Source organism: Prunus mume, linkage group LG6 (genome assembly GCF_029339155.1).
Source record: "Prunus mume cultivar Tortuosa linkage group LG6, ASM2933915v1, whole genome shotgun sequence".
In the NCBI taxonomy this organism is placed as follows: Eukaryota; Viridiplantae; Streptophyta; class Magnoliopsida; order Rosales; family Rosaceae; genus Prunus; species Prunus mume.
The window spans coordinates 8,423,542-8,448,066 of NC_142703.1; the positions used below are offsets into that span (position 1 = coordinate 8,423,542).

Here is a 24,525-nt window from a genome sequence, read left to right on the forward strand (position 1 = left end):
ATACCGACATTTGTGAGATAATTATTATATATAAGGCTAGATTAAAAGATTTTCTCATAAATATGTCTAATAAAAGCAAAACAACAATAGAAATATATATGAAACAATTTGGTTTTAAAAGTTGACCAATCACAAACACATATTTGAAGGTTATATAAAAAGAAAAAACAAGACTTTGTTTTTTTAATAAAAGCGATAGTCTAGACTAAAAATATGAAAAATTTCTCTCACACACACTACTATAATGTTGTGAAAATTTAAATCCTGCAGGAAAAAGAAGAAGAAAAAAAACAACTTATACTTGGGTAAAACCCTCGGGACTAATGTCTTCAATTTCACCAGATTAATTAGTTGGAGTTCTCAATTGGACCGTGTGATATGTCCTCATTAAATGGGAAAGATAGAGAATGAAAAGGAAAATGAGTGCTGACCTTGAATTGACATTTTACCACGTGACCATTTGACAAGTGGATGTGGAAGTATTGGTAGCTTCCACGCCCCATTCTAAATTACCTTTTTTGTGTGTACATACAGCTCCAACGCCCAGTCTTTGGCCACCTAATCCCTTCTCTCTCTCTTTCTCTCTCTCTCTCTCTCTCTCTCTCTCTATCTTGACAATATGCATTTAGTGACACTCAATGTTGCAATCATATATGAAGGCAAGCCAAGCCAATCCACGCGCGCACAACTAACAAAATCAGCAGAGCAAAGCAGGCACTGCATATGACTCAGTCTGTATGAACTGTCTGGTAGACCGACCGGTCAAAACCACCCATCTTCTCCAAAATCTCATGCTCTCTCTCTCTCTCTCTCTCTAGAATTCACTTCTACCCCCTCCCCATCAACCAAAGCCAACGACCCTTCATTTCTTTACAATTTTTTAACATAATCAACATCATCATCATCATCATCATCTTACAACTGATACAAAAGCCAGAGCCAATTAGTATAGAAAGAAAGATAGCTAGAAAGGTGGCATTTCTTGGGCAACTAACGTATCTTCCTCAAAATCATCATCTACCTTTTCCATCTTCTTAACAACTCTCTTTCTCTCTCACCTGCAAGTCTGCTTTCATATTCTATCTATCTCTCCTCCACCTTAAAGTCCCTCTAACTTTCTCTTCCCCCTTTCTGTATGTACTCACTCATCTGTCACTTGGGGGATATCAAACACCAAAGTGTTTGATCATTAGCTAGCCTCCCATATCCTCCTCCTCCTTTCTGCCTCCTGCCTTTTCACTTACCTCTCAAACCCCCAAACAAAACAATCTTGTGCTTTCTTTCCCTCTTACTTATTTTTTAACTCACCATTTTGACATTCTTTCATTGAAAGGGTAAGAGTTAGGAAAAAGGGTAGTTAGCTAATTCTGTTGAAGTCTCCCTTTCTCTCTAACTGTCTGTATCTGGCTAGCTCTCTTCTAATTAAGCAAATTAAGAGCAATAAGCTACGTAGGGAAGAGAACATCTGGTGGCCGATGGCTGCACCGCCAAGTAGCAGCAGGCTCCGCAGCATGTTACAGGCGTCAGTCCAATCTGTCCAATGGACTTATAGTCTCTTCTGGCAAATCTGTCCACAACAAGGGTACTTCTACCTACCTCCCCCTCCCTTATCCTTACCTACAATTTCATTTCATTTCTATTCATTCTTCAACAACATTACTTAATTATAATTCATGATGTCGATGATGATGATGATGATGTATCAGGATCTTAGTATGGTCAGATGGGTACTACAATGGAGCCATCAAGACGAGGAAGACGGTACAACCCATGGAAGTCAGTGCAGAAGAGGCCTCTCTTCAGCGGAGCCAGCAGCTTAGAGAGCTGTACGACTCATTGTCTGCCGGAGAAACTAACCAGCCCCCGGCACGCCGCCCTTGCGCCTCCTTATCCCCTGAGGACTTAACCGAATCCGAATGGTTCTACTTGATGTGTGTCTCCTTCTCTTTCCCCCCTGGGGTGGGGTAAGAATATTCTTAGCTTCCACAGATTTCCATGTTCTTCATTGCCTCCTCTTCAATTTTATTAATTCAATGTCAAAAATTGCTTTTTGTGGTGTAAGTTCAGTGCAAACTCAGCAACTAATACTAGAAAGAAAACATATTTATGGTTTGTTTTACAGTACTGATTTATTTCGCAGACATAACAAGTAAAATTCAGTTAAAATGTTTCCTTAATTTACAAGATATGATGACAAAAAAAAACCCCATCAATGCTATTAACACACATGCATCTATACATATAATTAGTATTGTTTATATATACATAATTTAACACTTTTCCCCTATAATATGTACAATGATATATATTCGGATACTATACATACATACATACATACATATTGATCATCGGTACTATTTATAAGAACACATACATATATCTAAAAACTTCGATTCGATCATCAAAAAGGGGCTCAGTTTCCAGTACTGTATGTATTTTAGTTGAAACATTCAGTATTTGGCATCTGTAGCCTATAGGTCTATGTGTAGCAACTCCCATCTAACATTTCAACCTTACATTTATGATATCGACAAATACTCTTAAATCGCTTTCTGTATTTAGAACAAAGGGGACCTCTGCATCTCTCATGTCTAATTTCCAGTGAGAGAAGGAGGGGGCGGTGGTTCGAGTGGTAAATGTGGTTTGCCTAAATGTCGGGAACTGTATTTTCCCAAAGATGGAAAATAACTAGTGACACGTGTAAGCCTGTGGTGAGTTGTTAAGAATGCATCTTTGCACCTCGCTGGAAGCAGCATCACTTCCAATACATTTGAGCCGAGCCACTGACAATAACAAGACCCTCCAGAGTCTGTCGTCAGTCTGCACCTTAGTTTTGTTTCATTGTTTTTTTGTCTCTTTGTGTTCATTTTGCTAATTAATCAGACTTTAATTTCTTGATGTTGTTATTGTTTGCTTGTTTTGTTAGTTAATTGTGTGATTAATTAAAGCACTGATGGTGTTATTCTTCGAGCACTGAGCAACTTTAAGATTGGAAACTACTTAATTTAGAGACTGTTGGGGGAATATATTCTGGGACTTTTTGTCAAACAGACTTGCAATTATATGTATAGATGAAGCAATATTAACTATATAAAAGTGAATATGACGTTGAAACATGTGGCGCTCACTAAATTCTTCACCTGCTTCCATGAAATCGAAGCTACTTGTTATGCATAAGAGACAAGCAAATGTGTTCATCAATGCCAGGCAGCTAAAGAGGAGCTGTTTTCTATCATTTCCTCTCTCTCTCTCTCTCTCTCTCTCTCTCTCTCTCTCAGAGTGAGGGTAGGTTAATAATTTATCTGGCCCGTACTCTTATGCACCTCCTTACGCGCTTTTTCAAAGAGATGAAATTATTTCGAGGTATAAATAATTACTGCAAGCTACCTAGAGGGCATGCCTTTCGGCTCACACCACATGCAATATACTGAGCTTAATTGCGTGGACATGTTTGTATTTTTACCATATAGCATCCATAAAAATATATAAAATATGTGTACATTTCTTCTTTTTGGTCATAATTTGCGTGTATCTTTGTCGTTGGATTACATATATATTCCGAAACAAAGCTACTAGCAACGAGCAACCCACAATATCTCTGAAAACTTTTTACTTCATATATGTATACATATTACATGATTAGATATGTATAATTATCTAATTATTTAGTTAATTCAGAAGTGAGATGTGTGCGTACGTAGGTTGCCAGGAAAAGCATATGCGAGGAGGCAGCATGTATGGCTCACCGGTGCAAACGAAGTCGATAGCAAAACCTTTTCCAGAGCTATCTTAGCCAAGGTACTCTCTCTCTCTCTCTCTCTCTCTCTCTCTCTCTCTCTCTCTCTCTCAATGCACCTTTAATACAAAAACTCAAATTATTACAAACAGTACCTGAAATTTAAGTTGAACTAGCCGGCCTCAAATCAAACCCTAGCTAGGGTTAATGGCATTCCCTATTATTTTAATTTTTTTCCTTTATTTTCGAGTTTGGTAACTAACTTCTACTTTATTTTGATGCATCTCCAGAGTGCTCGTATACAGGTATATATCTCTAGCCAACCCATTAATTCGATTCTAATTCTTATTATAATTATTTCTCTTAGCTAACAAATATCCATACACTTGAAAATAATGCAGACGGTTGTTTGCATTCCTCTACTAGACGGCGTCGTCGAACTAGGCACCACAGAGAGGGTAACACTTTTAATTATTTCCTCAAATATGGTTAATTAATATGCTATTTAATTAAATAAAATGGTGCTTAATTATTGTTACACAACGTATTATTGTACGTATGTAGGTTCCGGAAGATAATGCCTTGGTCCAACATGTCAAAACCTTCTTCGTTGACCACAACCACCCTCCTCCCCCAAAACCCGCCCTCTCCGAGCACTCAACCTCCAACCCTGCCACGTCATCCGACCACCCACATTTCCACTCTCCGCACCTCCCAGCAATGTGCACCGACCCGCCTCTCGACGCTGCCCAAGAAGACGAAGAAGAGGACGAGGAAGAGGAGGATCAAGAGGAGGACGAGGAGGCAGAGTCAGACTCAGAAGCCGAAACGGGCCGCAACGGTCAGCCCGTTGCTCCCGGTCCAAACCCTCCAGCCGTTTCGGCCCCCGCAGCAGAGCCTAGCGAGCTCATGCAGCTAGAGATGTCCGAGGACATCCGGCTCGGCTCTCCGGACGACGCGTCCAACAATTTAGACTCGGATTTCCACTTACTAGCAGTGAGCCAGTCTAGGGTTAACCCAGCCGATCAGCAGCGCCAAGCTGACTCGTATCGAGCCGAGTCCGCTCGCCGGTGGCCGTCCGTACAAGAGCCACTCAGCAGCGGGCTCCAACCGCCACCCCAAGGTACGCAATACAAAACAACTCGATACTCCTTTTTCATTTTTTTCCCCCTTTCTAAAATATGAAACGTAAAAATTAAAAACTATAACAGAGATATCATTTTTCCCTTTCTAATACCCTCTTGACATTACACAATATGGTTTCGTACATGGCGAATGGCCTTTTTATTTATGCACCGTCAAACTCTTTTTAGTTGACATATCTTATCTACATTATTCTTTTCTTCAAATAAACTAGGCAGAATATTTTTTGCTTATATTTTTGTCTTGGTGCAACACACCCTTATTTTTAAAAAATTATTTTCCCGCTGCTCCTCGAGTCTAAAAGACTGAAAAAACTTACATGTAACAGAAATAGCACTGTTTTGCTATGCCTAGACAGTAACACAATGTCATACAGAAAAAGTATCCTACTTATTGTTGTGTCATTGGGCGGGAATATCCAAAAGTGATATCCCCGTTATATGAGAGTGTTTCTCCTAAAAGACTTAGGAAAGGTCAACACCTAATGTTTGGGTCCCACTTTGCCCGTGCGAAAAAGTCAAAACCTCCCGTGTTCAACGCGCCAATGCTTTCCGTGTACACGCAAACCCAAACACCAATGAGATTCTTGGGATTGTACAATTTGGTTTGGAAAAAGACAAAACCGGATTTAAAAGTACAAGAGCAGCGTGATTTTCGCAGGCACGTGAGAAATCTGGGCAAGTTGGTTTTGTTTTTCATTTCATCTTTGGATGCTATGCTACCAAAATTTCAACGCCTTGTTGTAGAACTTCAATGCTATATTGTTGAAGTAAGTGCTTCAAGCTTTGAACCTAACCTATCCTAATCGTAATATAATCCTCGTCATTAGTATCATCTTGACAAATTACGATAACCTTATTTGGTGGTGCAGGACCCATGGCATTGGAGGAATTGACACATGATGACACTCACTATTCTGAAACAGTCTCCACCATACTTCAAAGGCAGGTGACTAGGTGGACGGATTCCTCGTCCACTGATCACGTCGCCTACTCAACCCAATCAGCATTCGCCAAGTGGACGACTCGCGTCGAACACCACATGCTGGTGCCAATTGAGGGCACGTCCCAATGGCTCCTCAAATACATCTTGTTCAGCGTTCCGTTCCTTCACACAAAATACCGCGACGAGAACTCGCCAAAATCTCACGAGGGCGATGCCTCCACTCGGTTGAGGAAAGGGACCCCACAAGATGAGCTCAGCGCCAATCATGTCATGGCGGAACGGCGTCGTCGCGAGAAGCTTAATGAGAGGTTCATTATACTAAGGTCGCTTGTGCCCTTTGTGACAAAAATGGACAAGGCCTCGATACTAGGGGACACGATCGAGTACGTGAAGCAATTGCGTAAGAAGATTCAGGATCTTGAGGCACGTAACGTGCAGATGGAGGATGATCAACGGTCAAGATCATCCGGGGAAATACACAGGTCAAATAGTATGAAAGAGTTGCGGAGCGGGCTCACGGTAGTGGAGCGGACTCGGGTTGGTCCACCCGGGTCGGATAAAAGGAAGTTAAGGATTGTGGAGGGAAGTGGTGGTGCGGCCGTTGCCAAGCCTAAAACGATGGAGGAGTCACCACCTCCACCACCACCACCGCCACCACCACCACAACCATCACCGACACCTATGGTGACGGGTACCTCTCTAGAGGTGTCGATAATTGAGAGTGACGGGTTGTTGGAGCTCCAATGCCCGTATAGAGAAGGGCTGTTGCTTGATATCATGCAAACTCTAAGAGAGCTAAGAATTGAGACCACAGTTGTCCAGTCCTCATTGAATAATGGGTTCTTCGTAGCTGAGCTGAGGGCCAAGGTACATATATTTATACTCTCGATCATGCAATATTAATAGTAACATTGAATCTATTTTCATTCAGTTTTTTTGGTTTTTTTACATAATGAATTTAATTTTTCAGGTGAAGGAGAACGTAAATGGCAAGAAAATAAGCATTACGGAAGTGAAGAGGGTAATAAATCAAATAATTCCCCAATCTGATTCCTAGTATCTTTTTAGTGCGTACGTAATTAAAGAATTTTGAGGGGAAAATCAAATTATTTGCAAGTAGCTCTAGCAGCATCAGTACTGTACAATATTTACAACACTTTTTTTTTTTTTTCCCTTCTAATGGGTGTTTATTATTTATTCCCCTCTGTAATCTAACAAATGTAATATTTCTGTGACATTCAAGATAATCTTAAACAAGAACTCCAAAACCAGTTTAGTTTTGATGTTTTGCTGCGGACCACAGTATTTGTCAAGTTTGATCAAAGCCCTTTCCAATCACATTGATCATCAAATTATGATTATCCTATGAATTTTGTAAGCACATATTCATTTGAAATGGACCGTCATAAATATTATGAACTTGACTATAGGGTACCAGCAGAATATATAACAATGTAATTCAGTATTTTGATCATGATCAAGACTAAGTTATTTAACACGCCATAAACTAATGTCACAATCCTTTATTCAGAAGGATGAATCTGTTGACAATTTGTATGGTCTAAAATCAAAATCATGGAAAAGAACTTCAAATTCCATGGGGAACCAATCAGCTGGCTATAAAGAAATGAAGATAATTAGATAGAACTTTTCATAAACTCATCGTAAAACATATTCTTAGTCAAAACTGAGCGCAAGTAGCCAAGCCAGAGCTATAAATTACAACCAGGCAAAAAATGTACACGACTATGAATTTGTACAGAATATCATGAAGTCAACTACGCAGCAGCCGTTAATGCCATTTCAGTTCCATCACCCGGAAAATTAAACTTCAATTATTTTGACCGTAACACTATGTCTTGCTCTGACAGTTTACTTCTCAGACCACTGACAACAAAATCCCCCGACCTGGCCAAACTCCTCTGTGTGTAGGGCTGTAGATCATGAACAAGCAACAGGACGGCCCACTAACCACACTGAATTTCACTTTCATTCAGAGAATCCTTAACGCAACATTTCATCAGCGATGCTTTCGCCCATCTTTTCTAAGTCTTCTTGGGATAAAAGGGTTTTCCTACCACTTACGCTACCGGCCTTATCATATGGTTGAGCCATCTTCCTAAGGAACTGCATTCAGGATAAAGAAGATTGACATACTAGAATATAAAAATATGATTCCCACGAAATTCTACTAAACAGAAAAAGCTACGACAAGAAGAAATTTAGATTTGATCATCTTCATCAACACTAGATGATTAGGGTTTCAGTTAAAAAAGGAGAAAAGAACTTCATCACCCCAATGAAGATGTGTTTCAATGTTCCATTCTCGATCCTTTTAAACTTCTTCTATTGGGTCCCAAAGCTATCTAGCACAGTTCTCAAAGGAGGACAAAGATAATGATAAAACAGATAATGCATGACTTATAAGGCAAACCAGAGAAAACAAAGCTCTATTGTTAGCATACCACATATGGGTTTGATTGATAAGTATATTTCAGGCTAACCAATAACCATATCTAGATAGGAACGTGCGTTATCGGTACCAAGGACAAACCTCTCGTGCTATATGCAGAGCCATGTCTGTGCTCAAATTTAGGTGTGCTTCACGTAAATGTGACAGTATCCACCCAGGCAATTTGGATCTCTTGTCATGACGGCTATATCTGAAATTGAAATTAAGCACCCAAAATTCAAGCAGATAAAGATTAACTAGAAGCTCCACTAGAGAATCTAAGAATTTGGAACTCAATTAATAAAAAAAGAACAAATGAGTATGAACCTTTTGTCAGCAAATATCATCATGCCATAGTCTGCTTTTGACCGGATGACTCGGCCAACACATTGAGCAGCTTGTCTCTGCACCAGTAAGTTCCCCATTAGAGAGAACTCAAAACGATCAGAAACATATAAACTAAACGCCAAGCAAATAATTCTTAGATGATACAAAAGGCAATGCAATGATACCAAGGCATCAAAAGTCAAAAAATCTCCTTCCTTTATTTGAAAGGTATCCCGCAAGTATTCCAGCCGCGCCAGCAAAATCCTGCAAAACAATACTCTCAAGTGTCAAACCACAGACAACATAGCTTTATGAACTCGGTTAACAAAGATAGCTCATATGTCATACCACAGAAAATTAGTTTCACAATCTCTTTTTCACTACATAAAACAAAAGAGATATCATTTGCACTCACTTGCTTAATGTGTACTGAAACGGAATACCAAACATGATCACCAATCGTCCATAATGTCGATCAAAGTCTATCCCTTCAGCTACTTTTCCCCTGCGAAAGTAAAGATATAATGTTAGCTTCTTTATAGAGAACTATGTGGAACATCAATTGTAATATTGAAATGATAGGTTCTGAATTACATGTGGCATGGAATTATGAATGGATTTTTAGATGACAGTATAAATGAATAGCAAAAGATAGGTTCTTCTCTTTCCCCACGAGGGAAAAGCCCTTTCCAGACGGAGTAGTGCATTTCTGTCTTGAAAGCCCACCCTCCATCCTTTTTAGTTTAATTGCAATTTCCATTAGGAGATCAACAATAAGAAATAAGAAACTTTGAACGTTTTTAAGGACTGATACAGTACCTGGCAACAGACAAAAAGACAGCACCTCTCCCACAATCACAAGCCTTCCGGTAATTGTCAAGAGCCAAAGTAGTTTCTACGACATCTTGGGTCTCAATGAAAACAAGCTTGTGCTGCATTATTTCCTGTGACAACGGGAGCACTAAGAACCTATCCGCAAAACTAACTTCGTGGCAAACTTGGAAAACAGGACAACAGAAAAAATCATAGAAACCCAGCAAAAGTAATAGGCATTGATAGTGCAGTCACCTTTAAAATTCCATTTTCATTCCAGCTATTGACTATTCCATCCATATAAGAGTAACTGACAAAGAAACATACAACCCCATCTGGGACAACAGAAACCATCTCCAGCAGCAGCCTCCCGTAGTTCCTTACTACGCCAAGATCACTTCTCATATCAAATTTGGTACTTACCGGAAGCTGATCACTGAAATATACCATAGGATACTGATTCAGAGTGACATTTAGATAACTAATGGGATCAATGTCTTATAAAACTATTATGATGCTAAATATAATAGAGATGTTATGATCTGATAAGAAAAGTTGTGATTTGTAAAGTTTACAACTTTCCCAATAAAATAAATCGGGAGAAGAAATATAAGAAGAAAAATATTTTGTCGATGTCATACCTTCCACGTGTAAGAACCATTGGGCAGATGCAGTCTCTTGTTAATGACATTGTAAAACTTCGACTGACGACAGGATGGAAATTGAGAAGACGGGGGTAGAGATCAATTGGGCTCAAGGTTCCAGATGTAATCACAACTGATTGAAATCGATCAAATACAGGTTTTATGGCAAGAGAAGCATCATGACAGCTAAGCTGGAATACCACATATGAAAAGACTAGATCAGAACTGAAAAATCTTCATTCAATCCACCAAACGAAGCAGTATAAGTAGATCAAATAATGGCAGACGAACTCCTATAGTACATATGCAAGGTAACCCATTGGAGGAAAATTTTATTCTACTTTTTTTAAAATTACCAATAAAAATTCTGATACTGTAAAAGTCAAAAGGAAAACTAGGACCATAACCATCAAATCATTAGTATCATGAGAATGGACACAGTTTACAAGAATTGTTAAGAAATGGTTTTTAAACAAAGTATCCAGATAAGATATGTAAGTGTGGAGGCAGACCAGAATACAATTTTTAGAAATGGTTCAATTTTATAGAAAATGAAATTCGAAGATAAAAAACCACTAAAAACCAACCTGCAAAACAGGATCAGGAATATGCGGCATTCTCTCATCAAATGGTTCAATTATAATAGAGAAACCGCGAGTGTATGTCCCCACAAGGGTCGCAAAGTCACAGATTGTTTGGATGTGTAAGAACTCATCTGTGTCAGTAATTTCCAACGTCATCATGAGTGAGTGTAGGCGATCATAACAGAACTTCAGAGTTTTCTGGTCAATTCCAGCATGTGTACTAATAGAGGCAACAAAACCAACTGGGCCTTCCTTCTCAACATTCTCGGTCTCAAGACGCCCTTCCAAATACTGGACCAATCTTCGTAACACATGCACAAAATGGTCCGCTTTGCGAATATTTCCAGGCACAGCCTCCTTCAGAATATCATCAGGTAGAGCGGGATTTTGAAGCCAAGTATCTGTGACTGCACATATAGAAAGAAAAAGTTATGAGAACTCAAGAAATCATCAAACAAAAATTTTAAGTTTCAATGAAAGAAAAATCATGGGAATGAGCAATCAGCATACGAGGTAGGTTTCCTCCTTGTGCCAAACCCTCAACAAGTCGGTTGTATTCTTTACGCAATCTATCCGCATCAGTGGCCTTGAACCTACCTACCATGTCAAGCAAACAAATGAAAATCTGTATCAAACGTGAAGGCAAGAATTGAAAGAAGCTGAAAACAAACGTATCTAGGCATAATCTAGCCATCACTTTAAAAAAATCATGATAGAATATAAAGAGGCAGATAAGTGACCCAATGCATAATTTACGAAGCTTCTGCCTTTAGAAAAAAGTAAGACTTTGAGCCTTAATTACAGCTCGAATCCATAACCAACCATTGCTGAATAGCAAAGCACCTACCTTTCAATTTCATGCTGCATCTTACTGAGATTCCTTCTGGCCCCTTCAAGTGTCTGCCTCCTCACACTAACACTAAGCGCTTCAATACACACATTATCAATATTGTGGGCCTCATCAAACACCACAACAGACTCCTTCTGCATTTCCTTGGAAATAATCCCAGCCACTTTAGGATCAAGCATATACTGATAACTGTAAACCACCACATTGGAGAACTGCACCATATGCCTTGCCAAGAAGTAGGGGCACCACCCTCTCTGCTTCCCATACGCCCTCAAATCCTTTTTTTGACATAAAATAAAGCAACCCAATTGCAATTACTTGATTCCAAAACGAAAACAAAAAGAAAGATAAAAAATTTCAGATCCCACAATTGAGTGATCAATGAGAAGAAGTGACTAGTACCTGCAAGGTATAAACCCCGGGAGGCAAAACTGCTCCAGACCCAGCTTTCTCATACTGCTCCAAAAACTCACAAGTAGGCACATTTGGGTTCTCAGAGGCCAAGGCTCTCACCCAGCTGGCAGTCAATTTCCGGCAGGCTGCGTCGACAGAGTCTCGATTTTCGGCTGCCAAGACAGTTGGGTTGACACAGAGGTTCTTCCGAGACGAAAGCCCCACAGCCAAGATCTGTGCTTGGGGACCCAGATGCTTAACTTGGTAATTGTGGAGGACCTTGAGCTCAGCGAGAGTCTTCTCCATCTCGTGAACAGTGCGAGTGCAGTAGATGAGCTTGACTGGGTTTTGGGGCTTGGAGAGAGTGTAACTTGTGATGAGGGAGAGGAGGGCGATGGTCTTGCCCGTGCCTGTGGGCATCTCCAGGAGGCAGTGGCCCTTGGCGTCCAGGGCTCGCTTGAGCTCGAGCATGTATGCATATTGCTCTGGGTATATGTGGTCGTATGGGAAGTAGACTGTGACGTCTTCTACTTGAAACTTCATGGTTTTTTGAGGTTTTGGGTTTTGCTGTGTATCTTCTGTGTCTCTCTCTGAGACCAGAGATTGGCGGTTTCACAATTAAAACGGCGAGACCTCACTCTTCTTCCATATCACGAAGACGTGAGCGAGTCGGATTGGGCTTCAATCCATATTTATAGCTTAGGCATTTTCGGAGCAGAAATGGACAAGATGACAATTTGGGCCAAGTTTTGGGTTTAGCTCCTTGCTTTAGAGAAGGTCCAACAAAAAATACATGAAAAAATGTTGGTTTTTGTAACGATTTTAATTTAATGTTTAGATTCTTTCTACATGTATAATTTATATTTAATAAGTATATTTGTGAGTGTTCTGTATCTTTTCCAATATTTTCGTTTAAATAACTTATAAGATATAAAAATTATCTCCTTATATGACAATCTTAGCAAGGATATAATTGACTTTTACTGCCTGATTTGTGTTATCAAGTGACCATCTTTCAAGTTTTCATTGTCACTCTCACATGTTTGAAAGAGAGACTGATAATAAGTGAGCACAACACCCCTTCGGTTGGATTGGATCGGATCAGTGAATGAAAAAAGCAGTTCCTTCTCTAAGAACATGAAATATTTTTCTTTCCAACTAGCACTTTGTTTTGGTATAGTGATACTCCTCTTCTTAATTTTGAAACATCTTCCAAGTTCAAATCCCCGTTTCCCCATTGATGCAAACATAATCGAACTATATAGCTAAATGAAAATCCGTAATCTTCGAAATCCATGAAACCTAAACGCAAGCCCTGAATAGAGGTGAATGTTACAACAGTCAAACTATGATATAATCTCCATAAGACATGAGGAATTATTGTATGCACAATGTAGGTCTATTCATTCTGCTTCAGTCGGTGTGTTAGATGCCAGGCCCTTGATTACATGCCGACATTGGAACCTGCAACCATCAAACAAACCAGATATGACCTGTGCATAAGCCAAGCAACAGAACAAATACGAACACATTGAAATGTATGCAATTGGAAAGCAACATACCATATAAAATCATTCGGAGCAGACTCAACCAACCCATCAGAACTGCCAGTTTCAGAAGAAACAGGAAGAGCATCCAGGTTATGATCTTGGGTTTTTCTCTTAATCTTTAGTCTTAAAGGCACAATCTGCAATTTGTTTAAATAAATATGCATAAGCGAGTTGTATGGTAGTTGATGATTTAATATGAAATAATGAAACTACATTGCCTGCTATTTTGGGTAAGAACATGTACCTTGTTGCTGTATCTGAAATCACGTTTGGGAAGAAAATGCAGAGGCAGATTGAGACAAGGGGGAGCTTTCACCAACAGAAACAACTTGGAACGCCCTAAATAAGAAGCACACCCAGCACCCTTTGAGATCAGCCCCCGAATCGCTTTTCTACAAAGCACTTCCGCCGCTCTGCTTTTGCCGAAATCAAGTTCCTTTTCATGTTCATGTTCACCACTGCTACTAGGAACAGCGCTTGCGCTTGAAAAGCTCAACTCATAGACATGATGAGGCCGTAGCGGACTCGCTCCGATCACCAAAATGGCTTCTTGGAACTGAGGAACCTCACTGATCATCAGCTTCAGCGCAGTTTGGAGATCAGAAACTTGACGCATCAGCTTCTGGAATCTTCGAATCCCGCGCTTGGCTTCCCTCATTTGGCCGGCGTGCTTTCTCCGAAGCGTTGGCTTCACCTCGTTCTGGTGAAGAGCCATTTCCTGAAACTCACAGATTCTAAATTAGGGCAAAGAATTCAGAGCCGAAGAAGAAAGAGTTGATGAAATTGCAGTCTCGGAATCTCATACCGAATCCTTGTACTCAGAACAGAGCGAATCGAATTCCAGAGTAATATCCTGCAACAATCTGTAAAAATTGGATCAAATATTTTGCATGAGTGCGAAGAAATTGATTTGTTTGGGAACTCAGAAAGTTGGGGAAAACTTACGAAGGGATTTGCTGGTGCATGTAAAGCACGAAACCTGAGATTTCGTTAATGGCGTGGAAGATCACAGAGCCGTCCAGAGAGTCCGCCGCGATCTCCATCGCTGATCTCCGTCCTCCCACACACCTCAAGGCTCGAACTATCTGAAATTCAAAATTTCGAACGAAACCGGGTTTTGTAGTTCGGCCCAACTGGCCCAGAATAAGAGGAAGCGGGCCGGGTCGTGGAAAATTCAATTCCAGTACCGTGTACGTGGTAACTTTGGAAAATTTAAGGAACAAAATATTTTCCTTAACGAAAACAAAACATTAGTTGTTTTTATTTTTGGCCTAAGTCAAAATATTGTTGTGAATTGATGTAAAGGCAAACACCCAGTGGCTAAAAAAACAAAAAAAACAAAAAAAAAACCTACAATGTCTTAATACCCAAAGAGTATATTGGAGTTTGTTACACATGTTTTGTGTTACAATTAAGTAGCATCTAAATGGAATCTGTGTATCCTATCCTCGATACGAAAGCAGTGTGCTCTACAATGCATGAAACCCTGTCGTCGATGCTTTTCCGTTTGATACAGAAACCATGCAAGTGGCGAGCCTTCGCTACGTATTTGCCAAATGAAGTAGTATCATTAGCTGTTACTCTAAGCATCCAGGACCCCTCAAACCATATCGTGATGCCATAACCCTTTCCGGTTTCTGCTGAGGTGTTTCATCAGTCCAGGAATTCCAGCGCTGCCAAAACGAAGAGAGAAAATTCTCGTTAGCGTCACCATCTATGCATAATTTATTTATCAGTTTTATAAGTGATAGAGCATCACCTCAAGACTAGAAGGCACATCCGGTTTGCAAGTTATACACCATACCGGCTTAAGGCTTTACTTAAACTTGGCATTACATTATATGCTTGATATGATCTTCTAAGTTCGATTATAGAACCCACCTGCACAATTAATGGTCAGAACTACTTGCAAGAGTTGCATAAAATATAAAGCATTTCAGGAAATCATACTTCCTATGTTACTTACTATGATTAGGACTGACGTCAACCCAATTGCAAATCCTGCATTGATATTGCGTAAATAATGATCCAGTATGCTTGACGTTGTTGCCAAGATACTTAACAACAGCCCACCTGCAAAGTTCCACCACAGGACAGCAAAAAGAAAGCAAACAAAGTCAATGAGGGCCAATGGAATTACGTTAAAATGACAGGTAGACCAAATCAAGGGAGAATCATACCCCAAAAACGTGTTGATGCCTGAATCTTTGTAAGGTACTCAATTGTAGCCTTCCCAGGTTTTATGTTTGGTATCCTAGCACCCATCTTATTTAAGTAATCAGCAATTTCCTTGGGCAAGTTGGCCTGGACAGGCATTATTGATTTAAAACAGCAAACAATGAAACAGATTATCTCTACCTCAACATCAAACAATACGGTAACTCTTTTGACCAAAAATAAAACAATACAGTAACATGACATAATCTTAATATACATTCAAAAACATTTCACAAGCTTCGGTACTCATTGCATTTGTCAACTGCAGCCGCATTATTTGTCCCCATAGGAGGTGACTGACTGGTGTGCAGTTATATCTTGAAAGTTCAAATCTAAATTAGCATTTACATGCTGGGGATTCTAGTATAACTTACTAAAAACTTTCTATTAACATATAAATGTACAAATCTCATATTTAATATCGAGTTTTGAACCAAGGCGGCAAAATTTATTAGCCATAATAGACAACTCTATCTATTGCCAGACACTATAGCTTCATATTCAGACATATAAGCATCAGAAACTGAATGCTGTAAGTAGAGAAACGTTGTGACAATAGAAATTTAAGGTACAGAAGGAGAGAAATGTCATGATAATAATTAAACGCTCTAAAACTATATAATTTACTAGCTCAGTTTTAAAATATTCTTTAATATATTGTATCCTGGAGCTTGATGAACGGAAAGCAATGTGATTCTAGAACAATTACATACAAGGTTAAGAAGAAACTTACAATGTCAAATATATTGAATAAGAAGACAAAAAACGCATATATTGAGTAGTACACCCAAGGCCCTGCACCAATGGAATTGTCAGGGTTCAATATCTCCTTAACATGCTCCCAGAAAGGCGAACCAAGAAGACTGCCAACAAACCACAATATCAGAAAGTTGTAATGGCAAACTTTAAAATGGAAAATAATAGGTGTAGTTCGAATACTTAAGGAAATTTTTTTGGGTCAGCAGAGAAATGAGCACTCTTTTGATTTCATTAAAGACACGGACAATGAGTTTTCATCTTAAAATAATGCTGCAAGTTAAGAAATTGTGACCTTGCAAGAATACTCGGAAATGACAAGAGATAAGTGGTGGTGAGAACAGGCTGCATTCCTGATGGGTTAATGGTAAAAGGGATATATGGCTCCACTTCAGTAATTGGCGAGTCATCTCTGTCCAAAACACATCAGACCAAAAAATAATGTCAGCCAACATAATTATCCAAATATATATATTTTCAAAGCTCAAATTATAGAAGATGGTGTGAATTGTTTCTACTAGGCTGTTAGTTGATACAAAGATCAGTTTATAAGCAATATCTGCTATACATCTAACATTAGTATAAAGAACAACCATCTTCATAATCAATAACACCACATGAATACAGAAAATGCATGCATTGTGCAGTTTCTTTCACTACAAACGATCATCAGCCATCAGAATGGTAACGAATGTATTACCTTGCAGAAGAAGCAAGCTTAAAACCATAGTACTGCAGCTTTATCTTCCTGCAACCTTCAGTTACCACAACTGCCCACATAGTGACTACAGTGAAAACGCCCAATACTGCAAGCAAGTACGGACCCCAACTAACAGAACCTCCTGCAATAAAAAGCATGAAACCAGTAAACTTACAACAAACTTGAAGTTAAATGGTATTGAACAGAGTACTAATGATATGACACACAAAGTTACAAAATAAAACCTAACATCTGATAGGATATTAATTTTGCCCTAATATGGGGTATATTAATGGAATTAATTACATCACATACCTGAGAGCTGAGACAACATTTTGTATAGTGTCTCTGTGTAGCCAGTCAATATTTGCACACATATGATTAGAGATGAACCTTGACCTGAAATATGAATGACCAGTCAGAGAAGATAGAGAATATCTGCAATAAGATTAAAGAATGAACAAATAATTTTCTTCTAAAGAGGAATAACCAGATCAGAATTGATACTATGATATAAAAACCTCACATATGTACTAACATCACCATGACAAAGTAGTAAGTATTCCACAAGGACTCATATAATACTTACTATGGAGAGAATGATGCGCATGGTAGCCAAACCTCATCAACAGGTATAAATAATTATGATAAAGAACATCATCTTATTATATTAGTCCACAGGAAAAACATTATGGTCAGTAAACTTATTGAGTCAAAGCTCCTAGTTGTGGACCTTTCTTCTGCTACAAGGCATGGGATACGTGAAATGATAATGCATTCATAAATTTCAATTATGTAAAAACATTAGTTAAATCAGGCATGCTAAACAGTAACCGAGCTTGACAGAGTGACTTGTGGTTATGAAAAGTAAACTTCTTTCACTGGAAAAACAAAATGAGACTTGGGGAATATTATCAAGATGATATTAATTCCAATCAAGTAACCAAAATATCAAGTATAAAGTACCAAATCCAGATTCTGAGATGGTATCACAAATCCAAGTCATTGTCATCGCACCACAGACCAGTAACATACTTGTCACCATCACATGCTTGACCCTGCAAAATCTTAAAGTTACATAGATACATTTGAAATCAAAGTTATTGTTGAAAAGTATGATATAATTGCTGCATTACCTGTAGCTAGCCGCATAGATTGAATATGGAAGTGAGTAACAAGCCAGTATGATGGCCTCCACAATTGCAAAGCCAAGAGACATCCACCATCTTGAATAAACATAAAACGCTCATAAGGTTCACAATCTTGAAAGGAAAAAATGATCTAAAGTAAAAGTCACAATCAAATTGTGCAACAAGAACTTGGCTCACTGCTTGAGATGAATAACTAGACACACATATAACTCTTAATCTTCTCGTGACCATCTAAGCCTTCTTTCCGCAGCTTTACTAGGGAGGGAACAAGATGACAAAGTACCTATACATCGAATTTGAGATTCTCAATATATCATCATATTTTAATACATATCAAATTTTCTCTCAAGATTAAAATACTTAGACAAATATCATTTTAGTTAACATAAATACACATGAAATAGATGAAGAAAAGCAATAAACCTGCATAATAATCGATGCTATAATTTGAGGACTGATTCCAAGCTGGAAGAAGGACATTTTAAGCTCTGCTGTGAAATCGCCAAGTTCATCTGCCCGAAAACAACACGAATCACTATCCGATAATTTTACACAAATGACCATATACATGGAGGAACAATGGTCAATTACTCACCAACAGATCCCGATACGAAGCTCAGGTAATCTTGAGGGATCAACCTTCTATCAAATCCAGGCAGAGGAATGAAATAACCGACACGACTTATCACTATTAGTACTGCCGTCACAAATAACCTCCGCCGAATCTCACTCTTGAAGAATGACTCAGCAGCACTGTTAAGGACTGAACTTAAGCGCACAAAATCCAGAAACCGATTTCTAAATGTTAGAGGCCTTGCTTGCTCGGCATTTTCTTTGTCAATGTCGTTTTGTTTGGAGATTTCTGTGCCATCTTCGGTACTTAGTGGAGTAACTTCAAGATTTAGAGACTCTGGAGGCGTAGCCTCGACGTTTGTATAATCATTTAGGAACTGGTTTGAGAACTTTGCAGAGACTCTCTTGTTTGCTTTGGACGGGAAAGGCCTGTTTGGCAACACGAAATTTCTTGTGCAAGATTGTATAGGGTTTGTCTTAAGGGAAACATGGCTGGTTCTAGCAAGGGGCAAACAACAAATTTGAATATCGCAACCTGAAATTGCACCTGCAAGTAATTGAACATGAAGCCCTATCAGAAGACGCAGAAACTTCATCTGAAGCTAGAACAATCACCCAATCAAAAATGAACAAGAAAATCCTTTCGATACATAGCTAGAAGAAGTTACTAGATTGAGTTACCAAAACACGAAACCTAATAATATTCCGGAGTTTTCATCATTTCAGTTATTTTTGTGCGTTTTCCCAGAAACCAAACGAAAAACTGACCTCGAAATTTTGAGGGGAAGAGTTGGTGATGGAAGCGTCGCGAGCTGAGAATAGTGGCTTCCATGGCGGGACTGTGAACAGTAGAGAGCAGCGGGACTGTTCGGTTCTTTAAGCTAGAAAAGGCTCATCTTTAAGGGTGGCGATCTTGTGCTTAATTGCTCATGTTGCGTCAATATGAAGCGCTTCCTTATTGGACTATAGTAAGTCGGCGCGGGTCAATGCTGACGTGGTCAGCTGTAGTTGGGCAAATGTTTTAAAGGGTTGAGAATAATGTTGCACAGAGATTTCTATTTAGACATGTAGAATAATCATAGAGCTTTGGTGCTGCTCAAAACCTAAAATCACATCGATTAACTAATTTCAACCTCGAAACTTGAAGTTTAAGCTCTAAATGATGATTCTACACTCTAAACATAACATTGTGTACAAAGCCGGACTGGTGTAAATATTACTACAAGTTTATGTGTTTGTTTATAGATTCAACGAAATATAGAATAAGTGGGCATTCAAATTTAGTACTTTTTTCAATATTCGAAGGAGAAATACCATTAAATCATGAGTTAGTTAAGGCATGACCTTTAATATTCAAGTTAGTGTCCTATATGAGAGTATGTGTATTTATACAAATGGGGCTTGTTTGGTACGTCAGACTGTATCGATTAATTTCTGTCGGAGAGTACTGATTGTTTATTCATAATATGATAAAGCGTTTGGTGTTGTTCTGGATAAATAGTCAGTAACATCATATCATACTATTTTTATATTGTGTTTGGTGTGTTCCGGATAACATCATATCAAACCATTTTTATTTAAAATTCTTTGATAATTTAATGAAAATTTAAAGGGAAATGGAGTAATTTAGTGGGAAGTTAAAAGGGCATTTAATTTACGTATTATACACATATTTTCACAAATTATTGAATAAGAATAATATATATTTAAAAAACTAATATATTATATTAGAAAATTATAAAGTGATCCACCTTTTCAGTTGTAACTTACTAAAATTGTTAATGATTACTAAACAATTTATTATGCAACTAAGTTTTACTAGTTTGTAGAGTTGAAATAGCAAATTAATATCTATAAAGTATAAACTAATGCAACTAGGAGGTCCTTTTTTCTTTTCTTTTTTTTATTAAATAGTATAGCCGCGGTGATACTTATTTTGACATGTGGGCGCCTAATCAATACGGTCCTCTATTCCCTTATATATATATATAACTAGTATAGCCGTTCGGCCATACTCGATTTTTATTTTATTTTAAAAACCGTATAGCCGTACGGCTATACTTCTTTCGACACGTTGGCGCCTAATCGCAAGATGAGTCCAATTAGTATCGCCGATCGGCCATACTCAGGTTTTTTATTTTTGCAAAAATAGTATAGCCGGGCGGCTATACGGACATGTGGCCGCCTGCAGTCCTCTCCCTTTTAAACACAAATATTATAGCCGCACGGCTGTACTTTTTTGGGTACAAATAGTATAGCCGACCGGCTATACGCGAATTTGTTTTTCCATTAAATTTTTTTATAAAAAAAATAGTATAGTCGATATGTACTGGGATCCTATTTTGACACATGGGGTCCTCTCTTTTTTTTTTTCATAAACAATATGGCCGTGCGGCTATACTCGGTTTTTAAAAGTTTTTTAAAAGGATAGCCGCGCGGCTATACGTATTTGGACACGTGGGCTCCTAACCACTGGGGTCCTCTTCTCTTTTCTTTTTCACAAATAGTATAGCCGGGCGGCTATACTCGGAGTTTTTTTTGTTTGTTTTTTTTTTGGGGGTTATAAATAGTTTAGCCGTTTATTGTTGGATTTCCTACAACCATACTAGTTATCTACTCCTGCAATCGGACCTTGTAGAGTTGCAATATCAATTTAAAGTGTACACATTATACATATAAACCATTAAAATATATATATCAAAGCACTTGTATAAAACGGAACATCGAGCTGATATTATTTAAAGCTATATAACACGATCAAGATTATTTAAAGCACATCAATCATATGGCTAGGAGAGATTAGCCTTTTATGACGAGTTTCTCTTGTGTACATGTATAACTGTTCCACACATTCCCCCTAGTATGTCCATTCCTTGGGAAGAAATAACTCCGGGGAAGAACTTGAATTTTGAGAAATAATGTAGCATTGAGTCGATGAAACATCTTTATTTCCACTTTTATTATGAGCCGAAATACAATCGTCGCCCTTTCGTTTATGATCCTTAGCATCTGAAAGAAATCCTAATCTCTTAGCAATAAATTCATTTATTAAAAATATACATAGTTCAAATTAAGTGAGAGCATAAAATTAACCTTGTCGCGGTGAAATTTGGAGGCCTAGGGAATGAACATTGAGGTTGAGAGCTTGAACCACACGGGAGGGCAGAAGAACAGGAGCACAAGCTGCATGCAAAAATTAATATGTAAGTACTTCAATAGAAAATTGAAAGCGCGCGCGCACATATATATATATATATATATATATATAGTATTTTAATCGAAGCAAACTTGCGAACCTGGTTTTTTAGTTTTGTGGGAGTTGGAGCCTGCTATTTGAGGAAGAAAAACGCCAGTGCCACATGATCTTTGGCTAGAAGAATCCAGGAAAATAGCTTGCATTCCAGGCCCTCCAGATGACCAGTTGACATTGGCTTTTGGTCTATGATGATGAGGTCTAATTGAGCTAGGTTTTGAATTCTGCAATTGGTGACAATTACACATTTTAGTCAAAGAAACACTAAGATAACTTAATTTGTTTTAAATTTTTATTTCGGTGTGTTTATTTTAAAGTCGACATTACTTAATCCCTAAGGCAGGTTTGGGAATTTGCGAAGAAAACATGGTAGCTCCCCCCCACATCACACCTCTAAATTAATTACTTCCCCAAAACACTCCTCCAACTATGTATATTTTTATTTTTCTTAAGAACCAAGTATGCTTTGAAGTGAATTAGTTGCAAAAATATCAGAATGGCAATTAAATGTATTGGGACGGGTTTATAACTAAATTCATCAATCATTTATTCAATAGGATTTCCATTACCAAAATGTAGAAGAAAAAAAAAACACACACACACACACATATATATAGAGATTTTCTCCTATGCGAGCATTCGGATGTTTTTCCAATATGCCTTCCTGCTTTTCTTCCCTGATTACAATGACATCTACATATGTAATAACGTATGGACGTACGTATATGAGAATTTCTGTATATCAATTATTATTCTCTCATATGGATGTCCGCACATTATTATCGTGCGAATGTCATTGTAAACAGAGAAACAAACAAATAGAGGTAGTAGAAAAAAAAAGGGATTCTCACAAACGTCAACATAGGAGAATTAATGTGCATATATATATATATATATATATAGCTTACAAATGAAGGAAGCCATATTTTATTGTTTATGAGTGAATTAACCAAATTAAAGGTGTACTTACTCTAGTCTCTATAGAGATGTTTTGATCAAGTCTTTTTGTTAATTTATTTTTCAACAACGAAAATGACCAATACCTATATATTAGTCTCCTGAAATAATTAGGTAGATCTAGACCAATTATGTATAACCTAATCTTGGCTGTTGAGTAAGTATGTAGTATCATGAGTAGGTTTGTAATTCTGATAAATTAAAAAGAGTAGGTTTGTAATTGGTCCTTTGACAAAAACTAAATAATAAAAATCTATCTATTGATCCTATCTACTATTCCCCAAAACCATGTCAAAAGTGTCGCGGTAGTAAAAACCAGAATCTCCAAAATATCCCAGCGTCAAAATTTCCATCTTCGTCTCCACCATTTTCACAGACATTGTTGCAGAACAAAAAAAACCACAAAAACAAAAGAGAGAGAAAGCACGTACCAAATGATGATGATGCTGGTGGTGCTGCACTTGAAGCCTCGAGTATGTCTTCAAATTAAGAAATCAAACACAAATAATACAAACTCAATAATTTTTGGAGTGAAGCAAAACAAAAATATAAAGATGGAAGAATTTAGAATATTTATATGTGTATGTATCAACCTTTGTGTCACATATTGCTTCGTCTAGAACTTGTTGCGGCAGCCACAACATTCCTTCTTCAAAACCAACCTCTCCTTCCTTAGCAGCCATGGAAAAATATACAGAGAGACACAGATAGAGATTAGAGAGAGAGGATTTTATTTCACTTGAGAGAGAGAGAGAGGGGGTTGCGAATTGTGATTGTGAGCTCCAACTTCTAACCTGCAACGCAACTAAATACTCACTCTCTCTCTCTCTCTCTCTCTCTCTCAGGAACATAACCAAATTAAGAGAGAGAAAATCCTATAATTCATAGCCAAGGTCTCATGTGTGAGAAAACTAAGTTAACTCTCTCTCTCTCTCTCTCTATCTCTCTCTCTAAAAGCGCGTGTAAATATGTTTTCTTTTTAGATATTTCACGAGACGTCGTCGTTTGGGGTCGCGTCTTTGCTAAATCCTCAACTGCGAGACTATGCCAGAGCAGTTCTTAACAAATTAAAATTTATTAATTGACCCTAGTTTACGACTAGAATTACGCACAAAACCAAGATGCGGTTTGCCGGGTTCTCTGCGGGTTGGATTTTCCTTAATGACCACTTTGACCTTCACCGGTCAAATACAATTTGTTTGATTTATGATGATTAACCCTATAATCCATGCATGATTGGAAATTTGAAAATTAAATACTCCAATTATCTTTTATAACTGTTCAAACTCCAACTATCTTCCATGTTTGTCACTTGCGTATAAATTGGTATTTAACTTCAAATTAAACTCTGTGGTTGACTGTTTTATTTATATCCAAATTCTAAATTATTTTGACTTTTACTCACTAATATCAAACCTTATCTATCAAAAGTTACTTTCCTACATTGGTCTAAGGAAGTCAATGTCAACAAATTTTGGATT

General features: G+C 38.1%; 5 protein-coding genes across 5 annotated transcripts; 1 reads left to right on the forward strand and 4 right to left on the reverse strand.

Annotated features, from left to right (window-relative positions):
• The first annotated feature begins 909 nt into the window (after positions 1–909).
• On the forward strand, positions 910–7,107 carry TT8 (basic helix-loop-helix (bHLH) DNA-binding superfamily protein). Its single transcript, XM_008237049.3, has 8 exons — positions 910–1,582; positions 1,707–1,964; positions 3,702–3,798; positions 4,027–4,041; positions 4,138–4,194; positions 4,301–4,859; positions 5,751–6,691; positions 6,795–7,107. Exons 1-8 carry the CDS (start codon positions 1,476–1,478, stop codon positions 6,879–6,881), a joined length of 2,121 nt encoding a protein of 706 aa, XP_008235271.2. The 5' UTR covers positions 910–1,475; the 3' UTR covers positions 6,882–7,107.
• Positions 7,108–7,452: 345 nt separating this feature from the next.
• UVH6 (RAD3-like DNA-binding helicase protein) lies at positions 7,453–12,548 on the reverse strand. The gene is made up of 12 exons (XM_008237050.3): positions 11,897–12,548; positions 11,492–11,772; positions 11,155–11,237; positions 10,648–11,051; positions 10,058–10,251; positions 9,672–9,852; positions 9,423–9,547; positions 9,019–9,108; positions 8,789–8,867; positions 8,604–8,680; positions 8,379–8,487; positions 7,453–7,951 (listed from the first exon to the last, which is right to left on the reverse strand). Exons 1-12 carry the CDS (start codon positions 12,428–12,430, stop codon positions 7,829–7,831), a joined length of 2,280 nt encoding a protein of 759 aa, XP_008235272.2. The 5' UTR covers positions 12,431–12,548; the 3' UTR covers positions 7,453–7,828.
• A 576-nt stretch (positions 12,549–13,124) lies between these two features.
• LOC103334114 (non-structural protein) lies at positions 13,125–14,664 on the reverse strand. Its single transcript, XM_008237051.3, has 5 exons — positions 14,383–14,664; positions 14,243–14,300; positions 13,682–14,155; positions 13,450–13,574; positions 13,125–13,351 (listed from the first exon to the last, which is right to left on the reverse strand). The coding sequence occupies exons 1-5, from the start codon at positions 14,478–14,480 to the stop codon at positions 13,291–13,293; spliced, it is 816 nt and encodes a 271-aa protein (XP_008235273.2). The 5' UTR covers positions 14,481–14,664; the 3' UTR covers positions 13,125–13,290.
• A 6-nt stretch (positions 14,665–14,670) lies between these two features.
• SCY2 (SecY protein transport family protein) lies at positions 14,671–19,744 on the reverse strand. Its single transcript, XM_008237053.2, has 14 exons — positions 19,603–19,744; positions 18,857–19,381; positions 18,685–18,773; positions 18,465–18,544; positions 18,247–18,336; positions 18,077–18,168; positions 17,426–17,509; positions 17,111–17,252; positions 16,706–16,822; positions 16,388–16,517; positions 15,618–15,741; positions 15,404–15,510; positions 15,197–15,318; positions 14,671–15,110 (listed from the first exon to the last, which is right to left on the reverse strand). Exons 1-13 carry the CDS (start codon positions 19,664–19,666, stop codon positions 15,229–15,231), a joined length of 1,734 nt encoding a protein of 577 aa, XP_008235275.2. The 5' UTR covers positions 19,667–19,744; the 3' UTR covers positions 14,671–15,110; positions 15,197–15,228.
• A 1,720-nt stretch (positions 19,745–21,464) lies between these two features.
• Positions 21,465–23,933, reverse strand: LOC103334116 (uncharacterized). Its single transcript, XM_008237054.3, has 5 exons — positions 23,638–23,933; positions 23,476–23,523; positions 22,131–22,311; positions 21,928–22,017; positions 21,465–21,843 (listed from the first exon to the last, which is right to left on the reverse strand). Exons 1-5 carry the CDS (start codon positions 23,893–23,895, stop codon positions 21,692–21,694), a joined length of 729 nt encoding a protein of 242 aa, XP_008235276.2. The 5' UTR covers positions 23,896–23,933; the 3' UTR covers positions 21,465–21,691.
• Positions 23,934–24,525: the final 592 nt, after the last annotated feature.

What these genes read in the sequence shown, in the direction of transcription:
- TT8 (XM_008237049.3), top strand. Translation starts at nt 1,476, where the DNA reads ATGGCTGCACCGCCAAGTAGCAGCAGGCTCCGCAGCATGTTACAGGCG. An exon ending in TCTTTCCCCCCTGGGGTGGG is followed by an intron (nt 1,965 to 3,701) that starts GTAAGAATATTC and finishes GTGCGTACGTAG; the next exon opens with GTTGCCAGGAAAAGCATATG. An exon ending in TAGCTGAGCTGAGGGCCAAG is followed by an intron (nt 6,692 to 6,794) that starts GTACATATATTT and finishes TTAATTTTTCAG; the next exon opens with GTGAAGGAGAACGTAAATGG.
- UVH6 (XM_008237050.3), bottom strand. Translation starts at nt 12,430, where the DNA reads ATGAAGTTTCAAGTAGAAGACGTCACAGTCTACTTCCCATACGACCAC. An exon ending in TTCCTGATCCTGTTTTGCAG is followed by an intron (nt 10,252 to 10,647) that starts GTTGGTTTTTAG and finishes GTGGTATTCCAG; the next exon opens with CTTAGCTGTCATGATGCTTC. An exon ending in ATGATATTTGCTGACAAAAG is followed by an intron (nt 8,488 to 8,603) that starts GTTCATACTCAT and finishes TTTCAATTTCAG; the next exon opens with ATATAGCCGTCATGACAAGA.
- LOC103334114 (XM_008237051.3), bottom strand. Translation starts at nt 14,480, where the DNA reads ATGGAGATCGCGGCGGACTCTCTGGACGGCTCTGTGATCTTCCACGCC. An exon ending in GTTCTGAGTACAAGGATTCG is followed by an intron (nt 14,156 to 14,242) that starts GTATGAGATTCC and finishes TGTGAGTTTCAG; the next exon opens with GAAATGGCTCTTCACCAGAA. An exon ending in GCTCCGAATGATTTTATATG is followed by an intron (nt 13,352 to 13,449) that starts GTATGTTGCTTT and finishes TGATGGTTGCAG; the next exon opens with GTTCCAATGTCGGCATGTAA.
- SCY2 (XM_008237053.2), bottom strand. Translation starts at nt 19,666, where the DNA reads ATGGAAGCCACTATTCTCAGCTCGCGACGCTTCCATCACCAACTCTTC. An exon ending in CATCTCAGAATCTGGATTTG is followed by an intron (nt 17,510 to 18,076) that starts GTACTTTATACT and finishes TTCATATTTCAG; the next exon opens with GTCAAGGTTCATCTCTAATC. An exon ending in GGCATCAACACGTTTTTGGG is followed by an intron (nt 15,511 to 15,617) that starts GTATGATTCTCC and finishes GGAACTTTGCAG; the next exon opens with GTGGGCTGTTGTTAAGTATC.
- LOC103334116 (XM_008237054.3), bottom strand. Translation starts at nt 23,895, where the DNA reads ATGTTCCTGAGAGAGAGAGAGAGAGAGAGAGAGAGTGAGTATTTAGTT. An exon ending in ACCAGCATCATCATCATTTG is followed by an intron (nt 22,312 to 23,475) that starts GTACGTGCTTTC and finishes CACCAATTGCAG; the next exon opens with AATTCAAAACCTAGCTCAAT. An exon ending in CCACAAAACTAAAAAACCAG is followed by an intron (nt 22,018 to 22,130) that starts GTTCGCAAGTTT and finishes TTTTGCATGCAG; the next exon opens with CTTGTGCTCCTGTTCTTCTG.